Source organism: Pithys albifrons, chromosome 27 (genome assembly GCF_047495875.1).
Source record: "Pithys albifrons albifrons isolate INPA30051 chromosome 27, PitAlb_v1, whole genome shotgun sequence".
Lineage (NCBI taxonomy): Eukaryota > Metazoa > Chordata > Aves > Passeriformes > Thamnophilidae > Pithys > Pithys albifrons.
In genome coordinates, this window is record NC_092484.1 from 1,833,958 (window position 1) to 1,858,827 (window position 24,870).

At 57.8% G+C, this 24,870-nt stretch overlaps 4 protein-coding genes across 4 annotated transcripts; all 4 read right to left on the reverse strand.

The window, feature by feature from the left end:
- Positions 1-1,856: 1,856 nt before the first annotated feature.
- Positions 1,857-6,917, reverse strand: CDC34 (cell division cycle 34, ubiquitin conjugating enzyme). Its single transcript, XM_071577847.1, has 5 exons — positions 6,644-6,917; positions 4,016-4,102; positions 3,365-3,462; positions 2,871-3,005; positions 1,857-2,755 (listed from the first exon to the last, which is right to left on the reverse strand). The coding sequence occupies exons 1-5, from the start codon at positions 6,818-6,820 to the stop codon at positions 2,545-2,547; spliced, it is 708 nt and encodes a 235-aa protein (XP_071433948.1). The 5' UTR covers positions 6,821-6,917; the 3' UTR covers positions 1,857-2,544.
- Positions 6,918-7,536: 619 nt separating this feature from the next.
- Positions 7,537-9,026, reverse strand: TPGS1 (tubulin polyglutamylase complex subunit 1). The gene is made up of 2 exons (XM_071577846.1): positions 8,686-9,026; positions 7,537-8,608 (listed from the first exon to the last, which is right to left on the reverse strand). Exons 1-2 carry the CDS (start codon positions 9,009-9,011, stop codon positions 8,080-8,082), a joined length of 855 nt encoding a protein of 284 aa, XP_071433947.1. The 5' UTR covers positions 9,012-9,026; the 3' UTR covers positions 7,537-8,079.
- Positions 9,027-9,364: 338 nt separating this feature from the next.
- Positions 9,365-11,817, reverse strand: MADCAM1 (mucosal vascular addressin cell adhesion molecule 1). Its single transcript, XM_071577843.1, has 5 exons — positions 11,688-11,817; positions 11,182-11,448; positions 10,746-11,060; positions 9,978-10,490; positions 9,365-9,834 (listed from the first exon to the last, which is right to left on the reverse strand). Exons 1-5 carry the CDS (start codon positions 11,740-11,742, stop codon positions 9,710-9,712), a joined length of 1,275 nt encoding a protein of 424 aa, XP_071433944.1. The 5' UTR covers positions 11,743-11,817; the 3' UTR covers positions 9,365-9,709.
- A 2,563-nt stretch (positions 11,818-14,380) lies between these two features.
- Positions 14,381-24,317, reverse strand: LOC139683090 (hippocampus abundant transcript 1 protein-like). Its single transcript, XM_071577842.1, has 12 exons — positions 24,053-24,317; positions 23,472-23,567; positions 22,911-22,973; positions 21,724-21,851; positions 21,222-21,336; positions 20,496-20,714; positions 20,231-20,344; positions 19,716-19,787; positions 19,362-19,474; positions 19,157-19,254; positions 18,457-18,623; positions 14,381-18,376 (listed from the first exon to the last, which is right to left on the reverse strand). The coding sequence occupies exons 1-12, from the start codon at positions 24,134-24,136 to the stop codon at positions 18,167-18,169; spliced, it is 1,479 nt and encodes a 492-aa protein (XP_071433943.1). The 5' UTR covers positions 24,137-24,317; the 3' UTR covers positions 14,381-18,166.
- Positions 24,318-24,870: the final 553 nt, after the last annotated feature.

Here is a 24,870-nt window from a genome sequence, read left to right on the forward strand (position 1 = left end):
TGGCCGTGCCCCGCAGCCCCTGGTCAGGGGTACCCGGAGGCGCAGGGAACTCGCCTGGCCCCGGGATCTCAGCCGGGCAGTGCATTCCCTGGGTCCGGGAACGGTTCCCCAGGATTCCAGCCGGGCAGTGTGTTCCATGAGGCCGGGGCTCCCGGCACCAGCCCAACTAGAGCCACCCGGTAACCCCGGCGGGCCAGAACAGGCAATGATCGGTGTGGCCCAAGACAATCAAGGCAAAGAAGCCTCTGCCAGACAGCAGCTCCGTTCCCAGCTCTTCTCCATCCTGGGGGCCAACTCAGGATGGAGGTTGCTGGTCCTATGCACCAGCAGCCATGGGAGCACTGGTGGCCGGGGGTGGGGGGCAGGAAGAGCCAGAACAATGGGGCCATTGGCGCCAGTCCCCACCTCGCTCTCTGCGGGGATCTGCCTGCTCTTGTAGACTTCTGAGCGCTCCCAGAGCATTTTTTCCCCATCTCTGCCCCCAGCACGTCCTGCCCCATCGCTCCAGACAACAGCACAGCCCTCCATGCTCTGGGAGGATTCAGCAGATGTGGCTCCTGTGGTGGAGAAATTAGGCAGAGTATGGAGCCCATGGCACCCTTAGCCTGAGGAAGTCATCCTGGTCTGGGCAGCCTACAGCATCCAGCACTGCTGGGAACCCCCAGGGAGCAGGAGGGGGGCTGCATGGAGCTCCAGGACATTCCCGCCAGGAGGACAACAAAGGGCAGATTCTGCAGGGCCAAGGCTGGGGTGGAACCTGGCCCCAGGGGCAGCTCACAGTGCTGCCAGGGCATCACCTCCAGAGCAGCAGGGAAGGAACCTGCTGCAAGGAGCCAGCCAAGGCAGAGGGCACACGGGCACAGTGATTCGTGCCCCAGTGGGTGGGGGGACACTGCTGAGGGTGCACAGAGAAGCCCCCTGGAAAGGAGGGGGGAACTGGCAGTGAACCAGCAGCCAGGGCTGCTGCTCTGTGCCAGCCGGGTGACCTTGGAAGCCGTTTGCCAGGCCTGAATAAAGCGACAATAATCCTATTCACCTTTTAGCCTCATTTCCTAAGGCAACAAAGCACATGCCCTCGCCGCGTGCAGTCGCAGGTGTCACTCAAGCCCTGATCCCATTTGCACGACTCCAGCCAGGGGAAGTTTTGCTCATTACCCCTCCTGATGAGCTTTGTGCAGGGGGAGCAAGAGCCTCAGGCAGGCTGTTTGCCAGGGCCTCGTCCCTGCCCTGGCCCCAAGATGCTGGCAGCAGGGCTGCTCACCCCATCCCAGTCAGAGAAGGTGGTGGCAGTGCCCCAGGCTGGAGGGGGCCAGCTGGGAGCTTCCCCCAGTCTCAGGAGCTCTCTGCAGCCTCCCAGCACGTCCCAGCCAGTCCAGGTCTGTGGGCTCAGGGCACACCCAACCGCGGCTGGATCAGAGCAGCTGTGAGAGCCCCAGGCACCATCAGGCGCCCATCAGCCACTGCTCAGCACAGCTGGGCACTGCCCGGGCAGGTCTGCTGCCTGCAGAGGACTGAGAGGGGAAACACCTTCCCAGTGCAGCGCTGGAGGGTTTGGCCCAGGCCAAGAGATTGAGTGTTGGCTACAGGTCAAGGGCAGAGGCACAGTGCTGTGCCCTCCCTGCCCTCGGAAGTGAAGAGATGCTCTCGAGGCCATAGGCAACCCTGCCCAGACCCTCCTGCCTGCTCTGGGAGGTGGGAAGAGGGTTGTTGTGAGACCTACACTGCCCTGCAGCCCTGGGAAAGCAGCCAGCCCATCCCACCCACAGCTCCATGCCAGGGCTGCAGGGCAGGAGCCAGTCCATGTCTGACACAAACCCCTGGGCACAGATCAGGCAGAGCCTCATCGACGCACCACAGCCCTTCCCTGGAAGAACTTTATTAAATAGTTTCAAAAAAAAAACAGAAGCAGAAAGACTCAGCATGACCCTGTCCCTCCCAGCTAGTTAAAAACTACAAACAGACCACCCCCATGCCCCCAGTGCCACGGCTGCTGGGCACGTCCTGTGGGGTGCCCCAGGCAAAGACAACTCTGGCATCACAGGCAGGGGAAGCAGGAATTCCTGCAGGGACAACCTGGAGGGCTGCAGTATGAGCCCCAAAATGTGTTGAAAGCCACACAATGCTCACACACTGTCCCTCCACAAAAGCAACCACTCACTGCCCCCACAAGCCCTCCAAACCACTCCTCCCTCACAGGGCTGAAGAGGAGCTGAACATGCCCAAACAAGGGGCAGCCAACATCAGGTCTGGCTGTCACTCCAAAGCCAGATAGAGCCACCAGCACCCCAGTTTCTGTGGCTTTGTGAACACCCTGACACACCTTCCCCCTCCCCACCCTTCCCCCAGGAAGTTTATAAAATAGGGGATTTATTTTTTGCTTTTCCTACAAAGATAGCGATGGGATTTCCTTTGCAAGAGCAGAACAGTCTCCCTGCGAGGTAGAGAGTTAATTTCAGGGCTGACAGATCCTAAATTCAAACCCTTTTGTTCTAGTTGAGGTAAAATTCAGTAGTTTAGAGTAAGTTTCGCAATGCCAGAGAGCCATCAAGATTCCTCATTGCCGGAGTCATCCTCATCACCGTAACAGCTCTCTGCTTCCTCTTCCATTTCATCATCCTCATAATAGTCATCATAGAAGAGGTCTGAGCCTTCATCTGAGGCTGGAGCCTTGGTCTTCACACAGTACTCGGCCAGTGTGGTGGGGACCTTCACACCATCCCGCTCAGCGTCCAGCTTGGTGCCCAGCACTTGCTTCCTGGAGGGTGAGAAGTGAAGGGTGAGGATGGAACTCTGCAGTGCAGCCTTCCAGACCCCCTGTCCCACAGGATTCCAGGCCAGCCAGCACTGCCAGGGCCCAGCTCAGCACACACCTGATGATGTCCGTGTACTCCCGGTCCTTCCCTTTGCTCTCCTTCCACTTGCGGTACATCACCGAGGCGTCCACGTTGGCCGGGGAAAATGTGTTGGGCTCATTCAGCAGTGAGATCACACTCAGGAGAATGGTCCTGGCATTGATAAACATGAGCAGGTAAGAGCCAAGGTGGGTCAGCAGCCAACCACACCCCAGCAGTGCCAGCAGCACTGCTGTGTTCGTGGGCTGGGAAAGCCCAGTGCTGTCCACAGTGAGGGTGGGTACCAGTAAGGGGGAGCAGGCCAGGCAGGGTACAGCAGCACATTGGTTGTTGAGCTCATACGCAACCCCTGATAAGCTCTGGCTGCTCTTCAACAAAACTCACAGCCCGAGTGCCTTCAACAGCACAATGGCATCTGCAGGCTTTTGGAGCAGGAGGCCATGCCTGTGCTCCCACCTTCTCATCCCATCCCTCAGATGAGCCTCCAGCCTACAGCCCCCTGCAGCCCTCACCGCACGTTCTGGGTGGGGTTCCAGCGCTCCGACGGCAGCTCCCCACTCTGCGGGTCATCCACGGGCGGGTGGAGGATGGAGATGCAGACGTCACCAGTCTGAAAGCACAAGAGAAATAGGATCCTCAGGAGCTGATGCCCTGAGCACTGTCCAGTAGCAGCTCCATATTCATTCTTCCCTTTGGCTGAAGCAGCGTGAGGCAATCCCAGCTGTTCCTTCAGTCCCAAGGAAGAGACACCCAAGTGGGTGGTGCTGCAGCCTTGGGCTGCCAGCACTGTATAGGTCAGGCTGCCTGATGCCAAGCATGCTGTGCCCTCAGCACAGCCCTCCTGTGCCTGCAGTGAGCAGGGGCCCCAGGGCCAGGCTCATTGCTCACCCTGCGGCCACTCTTGGCACAGTCACAACATCCCTGCATGCTGAGCAGGGGAGCCATCAGGCCCGGAAAGCCTGGCTGACCTGGAACCTGCATCAGGACAGCGAGTGGCTGTCGTGAGCTCATTAGTGGCATTCCTGGTGCCAGGCAACCATTGCCAAAGGCACTGAGTGTCCAGTGCCAGACAAAGGCTGGCACTTGCATCCAGTGCTGTCGCAATAGATGCACACGTGTCCGCTGCTTGTCCAAGACCTTCCCCGTTGCCCCAGGGGACCTACCTCATAGATATTAGGGTGCCACATTTTGGTTAAGAACCTGAAGGCAGGAGGAGAGTAGGGGTAATCAATGGGAAACCGGAGACGAGCCTGCAAGGAAACAATAAGGGGACGTGAGGAAACCAGCTTGTGAGAAGGAAAGGAGGGAAAACACAGAACTCCTGACAGCTCCGGGAAAAAGGAATCTCTGCCAAGTCCAGCTGGGCTCCCGCCGGCCTCCACACCAGCTGGCTCCATGGGCAGGATACCAGCTGCAGGGGCAGGACAGACACCAGCCCTGCAGGTGCCCTCCCACCACACAGAGTGGGGTGAGCAAAGGGGCTGCAAAGAGCAGCAGCTCCTTCCCCACCATCCTGCCCTGTACCCTCGTCTTCAGTGGGGCCCACCCATGCTAACCCAGTGCTCTCCAATGTGGAGCCTGCAGTGCCAATCCAGCATGGCCCCAGCACTCAGAACCAGGCAGTGAGTCTGGGTCACCCCCAGGGCTGTGTCGGGGACAAGCCATAGCTGTGCCACTGGAGAAAAGGCTGTTTACCCTTCAGAGCTCAGGGGAAGGAAGCATCAGGTGTTTGGTGCTCCGATTAACACACCGAATGTCTAAAAATAGCCTATCACTGCTGAAAAGAGACCAAGTCCAAACTGGCCACAGCGCGAAGCTCAGGGGCTAAAAATAAAAACACATGAAGCTCAGGCTGCAGCCCAGGGCTCCAGCAGCCACCAATGGCTCCTCCTGCAGCCACTGAACCCAAGGGGCTGAGGCTGGGCAAAGACAGGCTCACTGTCCGCATCTGAGTGAGGAGCTGAAGCCTGAGGGGGCACAGGGACTTACAGCAACGTCCCCACGGCCCCCAGAGCTGCTGCCCCAGCCTGTCAGCACCAGGCGTCTGAGAGGACAGGGCAGCTCCTCCCTGTGTGGCAACCTCCCAGCGACTGATTCAGCTTTTGGCTGTTTCCAGGTCCTGGGAACTTCCAGACTAAGAGTCAGTCACTGCTACCAAAACAGGCAACAGCCAGAAACAAACACTGAAGTTTTAACACACACAATTCCCTGAACATTTCTTGCTCTCTCAGTTTGTGTACAAGATAATTCAGACACTTGAATCCATGAAGGGACAGTGTGAACTTTTCTGGCTCTGCCCTGCTGTGAAGGAGTCACCTGGGATCACTCCTCGCCCATGGAACGAGCCCCATTCAGCAGGGTAACTGCAAACAACACTTTGGATACTTCTGGTACTACAGCCGAGACAACAGGCCAAATGGCTGCCAGCTCACAGATGCCCATGGATCAGGGCAGGAGACAGAGAGACATTTGTCCCCTTCCTTGTTGCCCTGACCACCCCAACCCACCCTGGGGTACAGCCCCCCACTCTCCCTCCCTGCCAAGATCTGGCCCAGCACAGGGAACCCCCGATGGAGGTGAGTCTGTCCCCACAAGTGTTCCTGCCTCGTCTCCCAGGCTGGCCCTTTGTCCCAGAGCTCCACAGCACAGAAGAGAAGTGGGAAGGGGGAAGAGCACAGCAGGGGCCACATTCTGTGTGTGGAGTTTGGGCAGCCCAGGGCAGTACACACACACATGGTGACACTCAGCCCTGCGCTGGGCTCCAGCCAAACAGCTGAACGTTGCAGAATAATCCCCTTTGTTGTATCAGAGGGGATCAGAACAAAACCGACCAAGGCAAAGGGGGCTGGGACAGCAATAACCCCGCTCTGCCATGCACTAACAGGCTGGAAAAGATTCAGTTGCTTTGCTCTCCTCTTATGCAGAGTCTCCCCAGCACTGAGTCTGGAAGCTCTCAGGCACACAACAGGAGCACGGGTGGCTAAAAGGGTCAGAGTTCAGAGGGTCTCATGCCAAGAGGCTAGTGAAAAAAACTCAGTTTCAATGAAGAGATAAAACCTGGCTCTGAAGCACCAGCTCTGTGTGCCCAGGAAAACAAACACAGCTGACCCTGCATGACTCACCCAGCGCATCCCCACCCTGACAGCAACAGGATGAAAACACAAGAGCTCAGTGGAGGAGGAAGAATGAGAAAGAGGAAGAAAACAGCTACCCACGTTGCACAAGACCTGGGAAGAGCATACGCACATCCTGCCGAGAGCGACTGCAGTCAGGCCATGAAACAAACTCCTTCTCCCACCTCAAACCTCAAACCAAGTCACAACACCCACTTCCTACCCAGCCCTCAGCTCCCCCCGCCACCCGGGCTGGGCCATCTGTGCCTCCACCCGAGGGACCTTTGTCTCTTCCCTCCCTTCTGGTGCCAGTGTCCCGGATCTCCTCCAGGAAAGAGAACGTCAGCCATCCGGAGCTTGCTGTCCTGCACCCACAGAGCCCTCCGGGGGGCCAAATGCCCCTCACAACCAAGGGTACTCTGGCCTAGTTTGGCAGCAGCCACCTACTCACCAGTTCTCGTCCTCCCCACAGGACCACCTCGAAGCCCCAGGGACCCCAAGGTGTCCGGCGGAACACCCAGGTCTCCCTGGCTCTCAAAACCCCCTCCAGCCCGGGAGCAGCACTATCGCAGCCCCCCCCCACCCAGTGTCTCCCCGCTTCCAAAACCCCGTCCCAAGGCACCCAACATAACTCAAGACACCACCCGCTCTACCTTCCCCCCCACCCCTGTCGCTCACCTTGAAGTACCCGCCCTCGTAGTGGGTGTCCGGGGGGCCGAAGATGGCCACGTCCCAGGTGTACAGATCCCCCTCATCCACCAGGCTGACCCGGAACCCTTCCACGGGCTCCTCCTGCAGCCCCTTCAGCTCCAGCAGCAGCGCCTTCTGCGAGCTGGGCACGGGGGGCCGCGCCATGGCGGGGCCGGGGGGCTCGGAAGGACTTTGGGGCTCGGAAGGGCCGGGGGGGCCGCGGCGGCCGCTCTGAGGCGCGGGGGGAGCGGCGGGGGCTGTACTCCGCGGGAAGGGCGGGGCCACAGCGGGATCCGCCCCTACGGGCACCGCTCGCCAATCAGAGCGCGCGTTTCGGGGCAGGGGGCGGGGCTTGCTCCGCCCTGCGCCGGCATGGCGGCGGTGCAGGCCCTGCCTGGCAGAGCGGCCGTGACGGTGCTCCCGGTTCTCCCGATCCTGCTGCCGCTCCCGGCTGCGCCGCCCCGCCCCGCCCCGTGGACTGAACCCAGCACAACGCGCCGGGGTCCCCTCAGCGATCGTCCGGCGCTCCATGGTACACCGGGTCTGGGCCCAGCCGACAGCTTCGGTGTGGCCGTGCAGGCTTAGTGGCTGCCCCGATCCGCCTGCGGGTGATGCTTCACGGCACTGCCGCAGCTCACAACTCCCCTCGTGTCACATCCCGTCACCCGCACCTGGGTCAGGAGCCGTCACCCTCGGCCTCGCTCACAGGGAGCAGAACATCCACCCAATACAACTTTCCGAGCCCGTGGGATCCTCCCCCGCCTGCTTTTCCAGATGTTCTACAGCTCTAAACCTGCCCACATCAGTCCCCAAGCACTGGACACTGTCACAGCTCACCTGGGCACTCCACGCTGCCTGGTGGTAAGAAACTGGCTACTAAAAATAATAAAAAGCTTTAATGTCTTACAGCAAACCAGCAATTGCACAGTATAAATAACAAACATACAAGTTCAAATAAATAACCCCTGGCCCAACACACAGCTGGTGCCAAAGCGAACCCTGTCAGAGGGGAAGGGATTGTGTCTTGTCCAGACATGATGCTCCACATCCCAAATCACCTCAGCCCTCCCCAACTGCCCCTGTGTGCAGCCACGGCCCAGCTTTGTTCCTTCTGGCTCGTTCCACTGCCCAGAGCTCCCCACAGATCACAATCTCTGTGCCAGTCCTGGGTAACACCTAAAAGGGATTTCACAAAGTGGCTGGGCCACAAGAGCTGTGGCTGGGAGAGGCACTGTGGGTGGGCACACATTGTTGCTGGGCACCGTAGGAACAGAAGAGGGAGCGTGGAAACTGGCAATCTCTTGTTGGGAAGACCCAATCTCTCCAGCCAGTGCCCGACCAGCCCCCCATGCTCACGTCCAGCTCGATGAGGGGGGTCCTGTGGGGTCGACAGCAGCCTCAGCCAATGCTGCTCCCACCCGGCATCACTCCACAGGCTTCACCTTCGCGATGAACAGGGCGGTGGCTTTCCTCAGGAACTCCTCCCTGCTCATGGAGGAGCCGAGCTTCCTCTCCTGCAGCGCCCGGTCCATGGCCAGGGCCAGCCCGTCGGGGCCCAGCCTGGAACCCGCCTCCAGGTAGCGGCCGGGCCGCGGGCCGTGCCCGGCGCCCAGCGCGTCCTCCAGCGCCCGCAGCACAGCCTGGCACAGCCGCGTGTCCGCGGAGCCCCCGCCGCCCAGCACGGCGAACAGCGCGTCGGCCTTGGCCGCGAACTCCAGCAGCACGCAGCAGGTGAGGACGCCGTAGCGGAACACGTCGAACGGGACGGCCTCGTGGTCGCGACAGCGGACGCGGCGCAGCAGGGCAGCCGCAGCCTCGGCCGGGGCCGCCCCGCGCTGGCAGATGCGCCGCAGCAGCTCGCTGTACAGCCGCCCGTCCACGCCTGCCGCCCGCCGCCGCCCGCCGCACCCCAGCACCTCGTAGGCCGCGCCGGCGTTGCTGTCGAAGGCCGTCCTGTCGCGACAGGGCACAGACACAGAGAGGCGGCCTCACCCCCCGCCCCCGCCGCCCCCCGTCGCCGCCCGCCGCACCTGTGCGAGTGGTGAGCAAGGCGCACGTACCACAGCGCCCGGGCCAGGCGCTGCGGCGGCCCCGGGGGCTCCGCCGCCGCCTCCGCCGGCACCAGCCGCTCGAAGTACTCGGCCAGGAAGGACACGGGCTCGGCGGGCCGCGCCTCCAGCACCTTCAACAGCGCCTCGCGGACCATGGCCGTGACGCCAGCTCGCAGCAGGAAGTCCGCCGCGCTGCCCTCCGCCAGCTCGCTGCCCCCCGGCGCCGCCCGCCCCGGCTCCGCCAGCCCACTGCCCCCCGCCGGCACCGGGGCGGCGGCCGCCCGCCGCTTCTCGTACGCCGCCATCTTGGAGTCCGCTTCCGCCCGGGACGGAAGTTCCCGCGCGGACATCTTGCGCACTGGCAGCCAATCGGTGGTCAGGGAGACAGAGCGAGCGCGCCGCCATTGGGCGCGGCCGCTGTCGCCATCTTGAGTATGGGCAAGAGCGTGGCGCTCTCAGTGGTAACGCGGCGGGGCACCGCGGCCGCCATGTCTAGTGCGGGCAGGTGCCCCGCCCTTGGCAACTGGACGGACGCCTCTGGTGGTCAGGGGGCCGTGAGGGGCCGGTGAGAGACCGGGACCGGGGCCGCCCCAGCCCAAAGGACACTTGCTCAGGGCTCGAACAGAAACAGCCCTTTATTGGAGCACCCCCGCGCCCGCCGAGCCCATGCTCTGCCGAGGGCTGCCTCGGACCCTCTGTGGCGACAGACGAGCAGCCGTTGCGCTCCCGCCCGTCCCGAGCGCCGGACCCAGCTCAGTGTTCGGTGCGAGCCCGCGGGTATCCATCCCCGGGAGCATCTCTGGTCCCGTCCCTGTAACACCTCTGCTCATCGCCTTTCAGCCCTGGCGTCTCGCGGCTGGTCCCGCTCCTGCTCTGCTCCTGCTCCTTCTCCTGCTCCTTCTGCACCTTCTGGCTGGCCAGAGGCCCGGCGAGCCAGCGGCAGACAGGAGAACAGCAGGGGCACGGTTGTGGGGCTGGGGGCATCCTTCGGCTACTCCCACTCCTAGGACGGCTCCCACCGAGATCTGAATCGTTTCCACAGGCGACGACACACGGCACCGGTCACGACGAGCCCCAGCAGAGAGGCCATTGCCCCGCCAGCAATGGCAGAGCTCGAGCTGAATGAACCTGCAGACACAGGGAGCTGTAACTGCAGCTGCCCACGGCAGCCAACAGGGATGAGCGAATCCCCCAACACCAGCTGTGGCACCAACACAATCCCAGCTAAGCGATGGAGGGGCATGGCAGGGGGGCTGCAGACCACCACTCACCGTCCACGACTGTCAGTTCCAGGCTGACCACCTGGGCGAGGCGGCCAAGCAGGACGCACTGGTAGCGGCCCTGGTGCCAGGGCTCGACACGGTCCAGGCACAGTGCGGAGCTGCCACCTGTGGCCTCCTCCCGGTACTGGGAGAGAGCCACAGGGGTCCGTAGCCAGCGCACGGTGGCGTTCCCAGCGCACTGTGCATGGCACTCGATGCACAGGGCCCTGCCCTGTGTCCCTGAGGGAGGCAGCGACCAGATCCGCAGGCTGCAGGCAGGTGCTGAACCCACAGATGGCCCTGGGCCTGTCGTGCCAGAGCCAGGTTGTGTGGCAGCAGCCATGGGACTGCTTGTGACAAGGTCCTGGGATGCAGCATGTTCTGTGGTGGCAGCAGCCAGCTCCAGGGTGGTCCCAGTGTGAGGGTCCCATGGTGTGGTGGGATCATGTGTGGAGATGTCTGGCCCTGGGGGCAGTGCTGTGGTGGTCATGGGCCTGGGTGTGCTGGGGCTCGTGGAGGTGGCTGTGAACACATGGCAGGGTCGGTCACAGGTGGCCTCACTGCAGTCTCATCCCTCTCTACCACAAGCACAGCGAGTGGGAGCAAATGGGCACAGGCAGCAGGGACAGAGACAAGGATGGGAGATTCAGAACAGTGCAGAAACAGGGGCTGCTCCTGTTCTGGCAAAGCTGTTCCAAGCAGCGCAGGGCAGTGGGGGTTGGCTCCAGCTGACAGGGCACATGCAGGCTGTGCTCCCCAGCACCTCCTGGCACTCACCCCCAGCACTTGCCACCACAGATGCCACCCGAGTGAAGGTCTCCTGCCCGACACGCAGCGTCACCTTGCAGCTGAACTCCACCCCTTCTGCCACATCTGTCGCATCCACTGCCAAGGTGGACACAATGTTAAACAGCTCCTCATCAGCCTCTATGGCATTGAAGTCTGTGTTCTCCAGCGGCTGGTGCCCCCGGTACCAGGTGAGGGCCAGCCCAGCGACAGGGTGCACACCCATAGCTGAGCAGCTCAGGTTGACAGGGTGTTCTGGGTGCTGAGCATGGGGCATTGTCTCCAGCTGCAGTGTGCCTGGGAGGGCTGCAGGGAAGGGACAGTGTCAAGGGTGATTTTTGGCAGCACAGCCCAGGAGAAAGGGGGATGCCTCGGGGACCCAGGACTGTGCCAGGGGGTGGTGAGGGATGGGCTGGGGAGTGCTTACCATAGACCTTCAGATCGACAGTTTGCTGGTAGTGCTGCCCGTGGCAGCTGCCCTGGCAGATCTTCATACCCTCCATGGCCACGGTGGCGTTGTTGATGTGCAGGATGCTGTGGGTGGCGAAGGAGGTGATGGTCCCCAGTGCGGTGTCCAGCCCCCTCCACTCCACCCTGCCCCCTGCACAGGCCAGGGAGCAGTTCAGCTCTGTCGAGCCCCCGAACGGCACCACCGGCTGCTTCGGTGTCACCACCAGCCTGTCAGCAGGGTGCCCTGGGCAGGAGGAAACTGCAGGGTGAGGGGAAGGGGACAGTCACCAGAACCCTGCAGCTCTGAGCACTGGCCTGGGGAGCTGCAGCAGCATTGAAGGGACATGCAGCTGTTGGGACTCAGTGACAGAGAGGCCCCAGGGCCACAATGACATAGGCAAAGCAAGGAGAGCAGCAGCAGCAAGGCTGGGCAGCACAGTGTGTCAGAGGATTAGAGGTGGCTCCTGGCCCCATGGTACTCACCACTGCAGCCCCACAGCAAGCCCAGGAGGAGGAGGAGGACAGGAGCCGGCTCCATTGCCTGCAAGGCAGCAGCAGCAGGGGTGCTTTTCCTTCTTTTCTACTCCGCTTCAAGGGAGTGGGTGCCGCTGGGCAGGGCTGTCTTTCTGGCCGCCAGTCCCGTCCTCAGCCCTTCTTAAGCCCTGTAGGGACCGCCCCCATGAGCACTGGCCCCGGGGCCTCCACGACTTCCAGCCTGAGGGGTATTTCCAGAGGGAGGTTTCTGATTTTATTCCAAGTTCGGATCTTGCCAGAGGAGACCCAGGAGAGCCTCTGCCCAAAGAGTCCTGGTGTGACTGCAAGAGCCCCCATCACCCTACGCAGGCACCTGCACCCCAGGATATGGCTCAGATCCAGCTCCATCTCTGGTTCTCATAGACTCTGCCACCCACCCAGAGCATCCAGAAAACCAGCCCTTCCATGACCCAAATAGCTGGGGTGAGCCACGTGCTACTGGGGACATGTGGCTGTGGAAAGGGTCCTCTCAGCCCCTGCCTCAAAAACAGGGCCTGGTCAGTCCTGCCAGTGTGTGCATTTATTCCCAAAACAGCATGTTTTCAGGGATGGAAGCAGGCATTCCTGGGAGGCTTGGTCTTGTGGTACAGACAGAGAAAGTGTTACCACATGAAAAGTGTTGAACACCACATGTCATCCAGCCCCAAGGCCCTGGCACAGCTGCAGAGCCTGTCTCACGGCAGGTCTGGCATTGCTTCCTGGAGGAGAAATGGGTCTGGTTCTGACCCATCCTGTCCTGCCACGCTGCGCCCAAGGCTGGGGAAGGTGCCAAAGGGCCAAGGGAGGGATGAGCCCACCCCTGCACCTCCTATCGTGGCAGGACCTGGCCATTTCCTGTCTGGTAGCTCTCCTGAGAGGCAACTCCAGGCACTTGGCATGCCACACATCCTTTCAGGAGGTTGGGTCATTAATCCTCCGAGGGTCCAGAATGACTCCAAGCAAGGGAAGTGCTCTGTAAACACCACCACCGAATGTGCACACTCAGCTGAAGTGGGTGATTAATGGCCCTGGGGTTTTTGTTCCTTCCATCCTGTGTTAACAGAGCCACTTCCCGGACTTTCCAGCAGCCATTGGATCCCTTGGCCCATCCCTGGGACAAAGCATGGCCAAGGCTGCTCCCACACTGCCAGGATCTTCCCAACAATGAGACTGGGAACTTTAAGGACACAGATATGGTGCTAGGACTTCACCTTGCCCTCCCACTCCCACAACCCTGATTGTAGCACCCGCATGATAAGAAAATGGATGAATCAGTGTCCAAACCAGAGCTGAGCACTTACGGTGTGACCTTCTCTCAAAAAGCAGCTTTCCCAGCCCTTCCCGGACCTCAGCAGATTAACAGTTACCAGAAATCCCAGCACCTTGTACTGCACTTCCTCCGGTTTGGGGCTTGCAAGCACCCAGAGCTGCTGCCTGCACAGGAGGGCAACACAGAGGAAACTGGAGTTATGGAAACATGATAAACCTCCAACTCTACAAGGGCCAGTTCCAATAGCTCAGCCATTGAGCCAGGGGAGGGCAGGGGACCTGGTCCAGCTCAGAGTGCCATAGCACAGCTCCCCAGGGCACCTCTTGCTCACCAAGCCCCCATGCAGTGACCCACTGCAGCCCCCACTCTACTGCCTGCTCAGGACCTCTCCTCTAATGGACTCAGACCTTTCCCCAACCCGGAGGTGCCACAGGACCTCCCTCTGCCCCATGCAAAATCGAGAGAGATTAGGAGGTTGCAGTGCACAGGGTGAAAGGAATAAGCTTAGGCTCCAGGAGGTCTTTCCACCCAACAGGAAACCTTTGAAGGAATGAAGGGAATGATGGTTTTCAAGACTCAGAAGCCTGAACACCTTTCCTGGAAGCCGGTCATGCTTCCTCCCACAGGGCAAGAGTGGGGCCTCGCACCGGGCAACGCTCGGTCCAGAGCCATTGCTCAGGAAGAAAAACAGTTCAGTGTGGAGACACAAACCACCAAGGGATGAGCACCGGCTCCGGCACAGGATACCCTCAGAGCCCCTCAGGCCGGGGTGTAGCCCCGGATCGTCAACGCTGACACCAGAAGGGACCACCACGCTGGAAGGGGGAGGGTGGCCCCAACATCCTGTTCAGCAACACCTGCCCTTTGTTCTCTGGTGATGCCAAGTGAGACAAGCTAAAAGTTCTCTCTCAATTAAAGATGAAAGCAATAAAATAAAAGCTAGCTCCAGTCCAGAGGAAATAAATACAGAAGCAACAAGCTGCGTAATGGCTCGTGTTTCCAGGATATCGGCCATCAAGCACCAGCTCCCATCCCAGATCTGACTCGGATGTGTTTACACTTCGGGGATTATATTGTTCACTCAGGACCATCCTCAGCCACCACAAAAAGTGTTTATATGAGTCAGATAAGATCTAAATTAAGCCTGGCTGGAAATTAAGACAATAGAGTTGGGGCTGCTAAAAACCAGTCCAGGAGGAGGCATCAGTTGGGCAGGTGGGAGTCAGGGACCTGCTCCCCATCCTGGGCTAGGGCAGGGGCTGACAGCCCCGACCCAGATCACCCAGAGCAGCCCCAAATCTTCACAAAACTCTCACGGGCCGGGCCAAGGGCTGGGCAAGAGCTGCCTGGTACTGCCAGCGAGGGGGAGGAATGAGGACAGAGACCTTCGACACAACAGGAAAGCAGCAGTTTAATAAATAATCCATCAGAGGGAGAGATTAGCCAGTTCCAAACACAACCTGAACTGAAATAAATACATTTTATCATTAGCTTTTTAAAAAAGAGACAGAGAAACACACGCGATGATGAACTGTGAAAGAGCAGAGGTGGGACTTGGCCCATGCCCACGCTTTAGAGATACCACAGCTGTCAGCAGCCATTCGAGTGCAGAGAAAGAATAAACCCAGGGAAGTAAAATGCTACAACTTGGCAAAATTAATGGCAGAAAACAATGGTGTAACTCAGGTTTTTAATGCAACAAGATCAGTGGCAACTCACTTGACCTGCGGCTGTTAATGCCAGGACTGCAGATGGGCGATCAAGCTGATTTTTGCCTTGTGCTTGGGCATTGCTGTTACCATCCCGAAATGTAAGTCTCTGCAGACAAATCCTGGGAATTCTGATGTTAAACAGCCAGGCTCAGACACTGCACAGCAGATCAAGGGGATTTTAAGAAAAGACTCTTTTTAAAAAGTTGGATTTTCATACAAAGTAACAAAAATTGGCAAAACTAGTTGAATGCTCCACACGGCCTTTTCAGGCTCCACGTGGGACACTGTGGAAGTACCGGCCCTTCAGAATGAGAATTCTTCATTTGGCTCTGGTAACTTCAGCTCTGGCACCACCTGGCCCAGCTCCTGCTCTGTCATGTAAAGGCAGAATGGTGCAGGGGTCCCTGCACCGAGGGGAGGGGAGGCACCGGGCCAAGGCCCCACTGAAACAGATGAGAGGAACTCCAGTAGGGTGTGAAGGAATCCCTGCCTGCTCCTGGCACCCCTGTGTCTCAGAGAGCCCCTGGTGCCAAGACAGGTCCACAAACCAGCACAAGCCACCCTTCCACTGGTAATGGCACCTGCAGCATTCCCACTGCTGCCTGGTGCTGTACCCCCACCTCCAGCTGCCTGGTGCTGTACCCCCACTGGTTCCCAGTGCTGTACCCAGCTGCTGATCACCAGCCAGGCTGCAGCCCCTCATCTGGTAGACACCTGTGGCAGCACCTGACCCCAAGTTCAGGGGCTGAAAAAGGCATCAAAACACTCCAGGCCCAGGACACAAGAGCCAGGGCACATGAGCATTGCCAGAAGATCAGGGATCACGTTGTGAGGGACAGGATCGGGGAAAGAAGGTCACTGGACAATCTGAGGGGAAGAAGAGGCTGAGAGGCCGCAGGCAGCAGCAGTCATGAGAGGGAACAGGACCAGAAACGCATTGGTTTCAATAAACTATGCAATAAGGGAAAGGACTTTTAAAAATATATCTCTATATACTTTATATCATATAAATTATGTTTGTCTTTTTGTAACGTGCCGCTATATCGTACCCGTGAAGCTCCGAGTGCCTCCATGTGAGCAAGGTAACAATTCTGTGTTTTACTTCATCTGTGTGTGAGGGAAAAACCCACTTTAGCTCACTTTAATCCAGTGTAAATCAATGGATTGCCAGGACTTGGTAAAAGTCCCATCTGAAAAAGGCATTTTTGTGAGGAACACAGAGAGGGGGGGAACTGCTGCCTGGAAGTGCAAGTGACGGGATTTCCTTCAGGAAAAGAAAGCTTGCTATGCACACACAAGTACTGACCATCCCAGCAAGATTTGGGAATTGGGAGTGTCGCCGTAAGAAGCTTGGGAAAAGTGGAGTCATGGCAGGTCACTGAAGTTCCTGCTGGCTCTGCTCCCCAGCCCTGCAGCCAGACCCACCTCAGCATCCCTGCATGTCCCAGATGGCCACGCTCTGCTCACCTAAGGGGCTGCTCCTAGTTCTGTGCACAGGATCTGGTGCCAGGCCAGATCAATGAGATACAAACTGTCATCTCTTTCACTTAAACATCTACCTCCAATAACCAACTGGTCCAGAAAACTGATAAACAGACACTGTGTTACCATTCACCCAGGCTGGGCAGGCAGTGGGTCCTGGCTGTCAGTGTCTGACAGGCACAGAAGGGACCCACATGGAATTGCCACCCTTGCTCTGCCCAGAGCCAACACTGACCAGCCCCAACAGGCTCTGGAGCAATCAGAGGGTGGATATACCCTGCAGCTGGCAGCCCCTCACCCTAGAGTGCAGAGAGCCATGCTCCTAGGCAGAGCAGGGATGGGCAGTGCTGCCCCACGTGTGCCAGCTGGGGTCAGGGACTGAGCTACCCAGGGTCATCCAGGCAGTGTTTTCCATTAAATCCAGAGGCAAACAGCATTTGCAGGCATGATGACCTGTCTGCAACGACCCACGATGTGAAGGGTCAACACTCCCTCCCCTTTGGCTGCTCTTCCCTGGATTACCTGTCCCAAACTCACAGAGAGGGAACTCTGGCCAGAGAACAGCTGTAGCTGCACTCATCCCACTCTGAGACAGGACTGGTTGGGCCCACTGCCCTCTTAATTCCCTTAACAACCAATTCCTGAAGTGTCCCCAGTTTGGTCTTCCCAGAACTGCTCAATGCCATTACTTTTGATTACCTCAAATGAGAACAATTGTTTCCTGCCCTCTGCAACAGCCCTATAAACAACCACGTTCCCAGGTTGCCTCAGCTTCTTTCACAACACTCCAAGCAGCTCCTGTTCTTTTTGAGCAGAGCTGAGCCTGCGGCAGAGGTTGCAGTTCCACTGTTTCATAAACAAAAGCCTTCATGGCAGGCTCGGAAATGCCACATGGAATCCAAAACTGTAAGTCTTAATCAACACAATCCTCACCATTAAGATCTCTTGGACTGAGAACAAACCAGCTCTGAGCATTCTCTGGGTTTAACATTGTGGCAGGAGCCTGGGGACAAACCAACATGCTTTATACAAGTGCTCAAGGTAAACAGCCATTTCTCTGACCTTTCTCACAGGAAAACACACTTCTTCAAAGTGCTTACTTGTTTCTCTGACCTCCCACAGAACTGTATCTCCTAAACCACACTCACAGCTCCATAAAAGCATTTCTGAAAAATCCTTCTATCTACTGCCTGTGGAGGCAGGGACAGGCAAACGTTACCTCAACGTGACAAGAAGAGGAAAACCAAACAGAACCACAGCCATTGTGGCCATCCAAGAATTTGTAATTCAAGTAGCTGCCCTTCTGTCATCCACCTGCCCATTCACCCTTGTGTCAGCTGCAACTTGATTTCTTCATTATCCTCTTCATCACAACATTTAAGTAGTAGATTTTTTTTTTGGTCTAAGTTTCACTTGGGGCAGAATGGGCAAATTCCTCAGGTCCTCTGGCAGCGAGGAAGCTGCACCCCCTGTGCTCCACACACACCCGTCCGCTCGCTCAGTGTGTCACCGCACACCGTGCAGGGGGTGCCAGGCCCACACAAGGGACTGCAAAGGGGCCAGCAGCAGGAACCAGCTGTATCAGGGATGGGCATGGTGCAGATGCCATGTTTTATTCCAGGGGGCAGCTGAGTGAGCTCCCACCAAACACAGACCACGCTGGCTCCATCGCTTGTGACCGGCGAGCGGAGGGTTCGGCAGGGACAGCACGGGGCGCAGGGTTCACACACAAGGGCAGGTTTGCTTTCCAGAACTATCCCTCCACGTGGAGCAGTTCCGTATCTCTGTTTTCCATCAATACAGGTGATACAATTCCATTTTTGCACCAGCTGCATGTATTTGGCTTGAAGGGAAAGCCCGTCCCTCCTCGGTGGCTGTTAGTGGCACAGTCTGTTACCTCGGCTCCTCTCTCCCCCTCCCCAAACTCCTGCCGAGTCCGTCCTTGATGTGGAGTTGAGCCGCGAGGCAGGTCCTGCTGTCCCACCTCACACGCTGCTGTCCTCGAGCAGGGGCTCCTTGCCATCTGACCCCCCGGCTGGTGGGCTGTGGGGGTGGGCCTGGGCCCCCGTACTGTGCTTCTTGTGGCCGCCTGACCTCAGCACCAGGTTGTGTTCTGGAATGAACAGGGCCACCAGCAGCGACAGCAGCACAGAGCACGCCCCGAACAGGAAGGGTGGCCCGGGGATGATGCTGCTCTGTAGGGAGAGACACAGGAAAGACTAACACGCAAGGGCAGACACAGACTGGCAAACAGAGTGATAAGCTGAACATATACCTCATCCGTAGGGTTGGCCATGTTGGGTTTGGAGGCCTTGCCCAAAGTTTCCACCTCAGCCATTTCGTTCAACTCCACGTGGAAGAGATAGAAGACAAAGCCATAGAGCGCCGGCCCCAAGCCGTTACACAGACCCCGAATTCCAGTGATCATCCCCTGCACCACACCTGGGGACAGAGTGAGGAAGGGAGGATAGGCCTCCAGCTTTCCAAAGAGACTTGTTTTATTCAAGGATGTTTACACAGTTAGACAGGATCAAGCACAGTGTCCGGACTGATGGGCACTCTGCAGGGGTTTGTGGGTGAGCTGCTTTGCTCAGTGTCAGGTTTTGCAAAACTCAGTAATGCTGGGCTTGCTGCTTTGCAGACTGAAATGAGCGTGGGCACATCAAGCAACAATTTCCAATGAACTGGAATTTAAGGCAGACAAGTCTGAGGATTCAGGGCCAAACCATGAGGTAGGCAAAACACAGCAGCCTCCCTTGCCTTGAAGGGCCAAAACCGAACACCCATGTGCATAATTTGGGAGTTCCCTTGGCAATCCCTAGCCATGGTCAAAGACAAGTGTGTCAATACTACTGTGAGTACAGCGACATTCCACAGCTGGCACAGATGTTTCTGCCCACCCCTCCACCACCACAGCCAAGAGCCCACCCGTATGCCAGCTCAGCACCTGCTGGGATAGACCCCTGAGCACTCACCCTGCTGATCAGGGTCTGCATTCCTCGACACCATGGCACTGATGGCTGGGAAGGTGATGCTGGACATGGCAGCCACAGCTCCTGCTGCCCACATCATCCTGGGGAGGAGGCAGCTGTGAGGGCCAGGCACAGCCTCACCCTGCACCATGGGCAGGAGCGGCTGCTGAGCCACCCCAGAGGGGGAGGAACATGGGCAAACCCTTACCAAGGCTGTGATCCAAAGCCGTACCAGGCAAGCTGCAGGATCTGGAAGCCTAGTCCCAGAAGAATGGTGTTTTTATTTCCTATCGAACGCATGAGAATTCCCAACACGACTGTCTGGAAAGATAAACAGGTGTTTTCAAATCAGAGGCAAAGAAAGATGGTAACACTAGGAGACAAGAGGATGGGAACCAGAGAGACCTTGACAACCCTTAAGGGTCCCTTCCAACTCAAGCTTTTCTATGATTCAAAACTCTGTGTGACCACAGGGGTTCTGACTACTCAACAGCCCCGAAATCAGAAATTCTGGACATTTCTATAGCAGACTGCTCAAGCTAAGATAGAAATTGCTTCTCACCTGAGCCAGTATAGAGAGAATTCCAACCACACCAATAAAGGCTGCTACAGTCTCCGAGGAAAAACCAATGACCTGTGCAAACACCAAAGAGGAACTTTTGAGGCAAGAGATTTGTATCAGATGACAAGAACCACTCTATTGATGTCACCTCTGTTTACTGATATTGCTTCTCAGGGTCCTGCACATTAACCAGCCACTGTCAAGATTTTCCTTTGGATGAAGAAACAGCTTTAAATCACTGGACTCCCCTGCAGTGCCTGAAGGTGGCATGGCCAGGATGGCCAGGCAGACACCAACAAGAAGCCAAACCAGGCCTTGCTCCTGGCAATGCCTACAGAGCAATCACCAGGCTCACACATTTTTCAGGAAAGCTGAAATAAGTGACTATTTCTTACAGCTTCAACTTCACTGAGCTAAGGCCAAGATAAGCCACCTTGGGACACACAACTCTGATAGTATTTGTAGGCCAGAATTTCCTGCACCCCCAAAGCTTTACCCCCTGACCAGAGACTGACCTGTCGCAGGTACAGGAAGAAGCTGGAGTACTGGCCAGCTTCGGGAAGGTAGGAGAGAAACACAGTGATACAGATGAGCAGCACTGTAGAGTCCTGACCCACCTTCCGCAAGGACTGCAGGGAACAAGAGTTGACACCATTGAATAACCTCCAGGTACAGAGACAGCCAAACCAAGGGCTTAAGTCACCATCTTAAAAATCAGTAGAACTAAAGCAAACATCAAGCATTACCAGCACATGGGAAAACAGCAGCAGCAGCACTCACAGCAAATGGGTCGGCTTGTTCCCATGAAATTGGGGCTCCCCAGGAGACTGGGCGCATCTCTTCCGGCAGTGACTCCGGCACAGCCAGCAGGATGAAGCCAATATCCAGCAAAGCAACACCTGAAGCCAGCACAACCACCAAGGTATCTCCGTAGGCTTGGGAAAGGTACGCACCGATGGCCGGGCTGGTGACCAAACTGGCAGCAAACGTGGCTGACACCTGGAAGGATAAAACATTCCTACAACCTCTACTTCCTAGAGTCCATTTCCTCCTCCCCAGTGACCCAGGGAAACTCCTTCTGTCACCTTTGATGGAGATAATGGAGGTGAACAGGGACTCACAGGGACTCCCGCACACAAACAGATGACAGGTTCTCTTGGTGCAATCTGGACTAAGTTCTAGCAAAGGGAAATCAAAGCTGTCCTAGAAATTCCCACATGGTCCAGCCAGTAAAGCTACAGGAAGGGCAGGATCACATGAAACATCACAGCTCCTCTCCTGGTGTGGAGAAGCTCACAGGCCAGACTGGTTTACAGGTTAACTACAACAAAGCAAGCACTTGGACTGGGCAGAGAGCAGCCTCTCTATCTGAGCTAAATCCCAAAGAGGAGGACAGGGAGGCTGCATGATTAGTCAATAAATCTCCCACCCTAACTTTATACCTCTCATACCTGCAAAGCCCCAAGTAGTTCGTTCAAGAGACAAGCCAGTGTCTCAGCTCCTTACCAAGCCATACGCCGTGCTGCGCTCATGCTCCTGGGTGATATCGGCAACGTAGGCAAAAATCACGGAAAAGGTGACAGCAAAGACTCCAGACATGGAAATGACAGCAAAGTACCACCTGAAAGAGGCAGTGCCCAAGGCAGAGTTAGAGAGCAACCACACCACGGTCCACAGATGCTGTAGCAGAGCCTCTCTCTTGTTCTTCAGTCCATCCTGCTCTGGTGCAGCAGAACACTCTGGTGCATTCAGGAATATGGGGGTCCCTGGAGTTTCATCACTTATTTTCCCTAATAGCAATAACACACTGAGCAGGGGAACAAGCACCAGGAAAGGCCAGACAGACCATTTATTCCTAACCAAACCCTCCAGCAGAACCAGAGGTCAGTCTTTAGGCTGAGCATCGTCCTCCACCAGACAGACTCTTCCACCTCATCCTAAAATGAGCACTCACAAATGATCATAGTTTGGCCTCAGAATGCTGGGGCTGTACTGAGAGTGAACTCACCATGGGCTGATCTTCATCAGGGGAATCGGTGCACATGTGAAGAAGACGGTGAGGAGGAGGAAGGATTTCCTGCCCCAGACATCAGAGAGAGCACCAATCAGCGGAGCACTTAGGAAAGAGAGCAGACCCTGGGACAGACAGACAGACAGGGGGACAGAGAAACCCCTGAGTCAGATTCTGCTTGCTGACAGTGAGAGCTTTAGATAGGAGGAGACAGCCCATTCCTGATTGCTACAAGCAGCAATATTGTCACAGCACATCCTTTTAGAGAGGGAAAAATAAATCCTCAGCCAGCAAGGCCCTGCTGAGCAGTCCCACTCCCTCCTGCTCCCTGCACAGCTCTGCCCATGGCTGTGGGTGCCTGGGCAGCCCTGCCAGGACCTGGAAAGCTGCTGGCACAGCTCCACCACAGCAACATCTGCTGCAGTTCTGAGGAAAGCTTTCTCCTGTAGGTGGAGACATGACAGATACAATGAGAAGCCAGGGCCATTAAGCACAAATAAAATTAAGCACAAATAAAATTGTACTTAAGGCCTTTCCACATCTCTCAGACCCAAAGCAGGCAGGGCAGAACCCTTCAGAGCCAGTGGAAGTGCCCAGCCCCTCTGGAGCTACTTTCCACAATCCTCTTGCCAGAGTGCCACGAACAGTCTGTTTTGCCTGATTCCCCAGTCAGAACACATGACTACAGCCTGTTCCCTATTGCCGCTTCCAGTCCTGCTCTGGGAATGCTGGTCTAGTGCAAGCTCACCATTCCCACTCCCTGTGCCATGGCACATTCCCACCTCCTGCCTGGGGGAGCCACTGAGGCTGCCTGGCTTCAGCTTCTACTATTGGTAAGTTCAGATGTCACTGATCTGTCATTCTGCTACACTCCAGAAGATGGGCACAGGGCTGATCTCATGCTGATGAGAATATTTCCAGCTGAAACAGTCAGCTGTTGTAGCTCCAGCTCCATGCTGACAACCAGAACGTTGTCACTACTGCTCAGCAAAATCAGCTGCACAAGCTGCCCCATGTCTGTGTCCTTCCTTTTGCATCAGGTTTGCCAGAGCCCCCAAACTGAAACACAAACATTGAGCTGCCAAATATTGATTGACATCAGCAAATTACACGAATAATAATGGCTTGTCCCTTCTTGCACTGATGGCAGATTTAAAGGAAAGCCTGGAAGGAATATTCCTTACCTTGACTCCATGAATCAGGCCATTCATAAGGAATGTGTGCTGAGGAAAAGTCTGGTGTAACACCTGGGGGAAAACAAACCAAAAGCAAAGTGAAAAAGCCAGAGCTAGCAACTTTTGCAAAATTTCCTTAAGCACCTGGCAGCCAGAGGCCTGGAAGGGCACAATCCAGGGAAAAGGAGAAATACCCTACAAGTGATGCCTCTATGTGAGGAGTTCTGCCTGTCCTCTCCAGGATGGGCAGCCACTGTCTTTAACACTTTCTAGGTCTATAAATTGTTCCAACATGCTTGAGTGGGGCTCAGACAGCCTGAAATGCACCTTTATCCATCCCTACTCCACCTGAGTCCCCTCTGGTTTTACTTCACATCACCACATCACTTCTCTGTGGTTCAATTTGTGCTGCCTGTATGTTTGATTCACATCTTACATTGCCAGGCTAATACTGTGTCTAAATGCCTCTGCATAACCAAAGACTCCTTTTCCACAGTTCCCTGTGAGAAGGGCATGGTGCCAAAACCTTCACGCTCGGGAGCCCAAGGGGAGCTCCCAAGGCAGACTCACCGTCAGCATCGGCGTGGTCAGCAGCCCCCAGGCAAAGAACTCCAGGAAAATCACCACCACGGCGTGGTACACGCTGGGCTCCCCGATCCCCTGTCGCTGCAAAACACAAGCACCGTTAAGTCACAAAGATTCCTGCAGCCACCTGGAGAGCAACCCCGCATTTCAGAGCTCAGACAGCTGAGAGGGACCTGAAATGCGAGAGGCAGCGTTGCGCTGAACCGCTGTTTCTGTTCACAGCCACCACAAACCACCTCCCGCAGGCAGCCCGGGCTGCTCCATCCCCATCCCATCCCCATGCCCATCCCATCCCAATCCCCACGGCGGGGGATTCCTGGCCCGGGGCCGCCGTGGGTTTAGCGCACCGGCACGGGAGCGCACCAGGGAGGCGGCACAAAGCCGGCAGGTACAGCGCCCATCCACGGCATCACTGAGGCTGGGAACCTCCCCAGGCCCACCGGGCCCCGACCCCGGCTCGGGCACCGGGAGGGACGGCAGGAGGAGGGTCCCCTCGCCCCAGCCTCCGCTCCCGTCAGCCCCGGCCCCCGCGGGGCCACTCCGAATTCCCCCGGTCCCGCGCTCACGCCGGCCCCGTCCCGGATCACGATCTTCTTGGCCAGCAGGACGCTGCGGTTGAGCCGCTTCTTCTTCTTCTTCTCGCCGGTCATGGCGCCGCCGGGCCGCAGCCGATCGCCGGCCGCCGCGGCTGCCCCATCCTCCCTGCGGCGGGCGGCGCCGAGCCCGGGCCCGGAGCCGGAGCCGGAACCGAGGCCGGACCGGCACCGGCACCGGGCGTGGAGCGCCGGGCCCGGGGCTGCGGGCGGGGAGGGGCGGGGGGCGGGCCCGTCCGTAGGCCCCGCCCCCGATCCCGGTACCGGCTCTTCCGGAGCGTCTCATTGGCTGCTCCGCCTCTTCCTGGCCGGCCGCACTGGTCTGTGATTGGCTGAGAGCGATGGGGGGCGGGGCTCTTCGGGATATCACGAGCTGGGGTGGTCGCGGTTCTAGTCCCGGTCCTTGTCCTGATGCGATCCCGGTCCCGGTCACGATCCCCGTCCCAGTCCCAGTCCTGGTCCCGATGCGATCCCGATCTCGATCCCGGTCTCTCATGGCCGCGGCGGAGGTGCAGCAACACTGGAAACGGGCCGGGGCACCGGCAGCGACCCGGTGCCCGAGGGCGCCTTCGAGAGGCCGTCGGGAACGGCTGAAGCCCCGTCCCCGCGCTACCGATGCCTGGCCTGGGCCGGGCACCGCTCCTGGCCGGGGCAGGCGAGGGTCGAACGAGGACACTTGTCCGCCCTGGGGCCGGTGGCACCGGAGGCTGCGGAAAGGCAGTCGCTGCGCCGCCGCGGGCCCCGGTCGGTGCCAGGCTGGCATCACCGCCGGCACCCCGGGGGTGGTGACT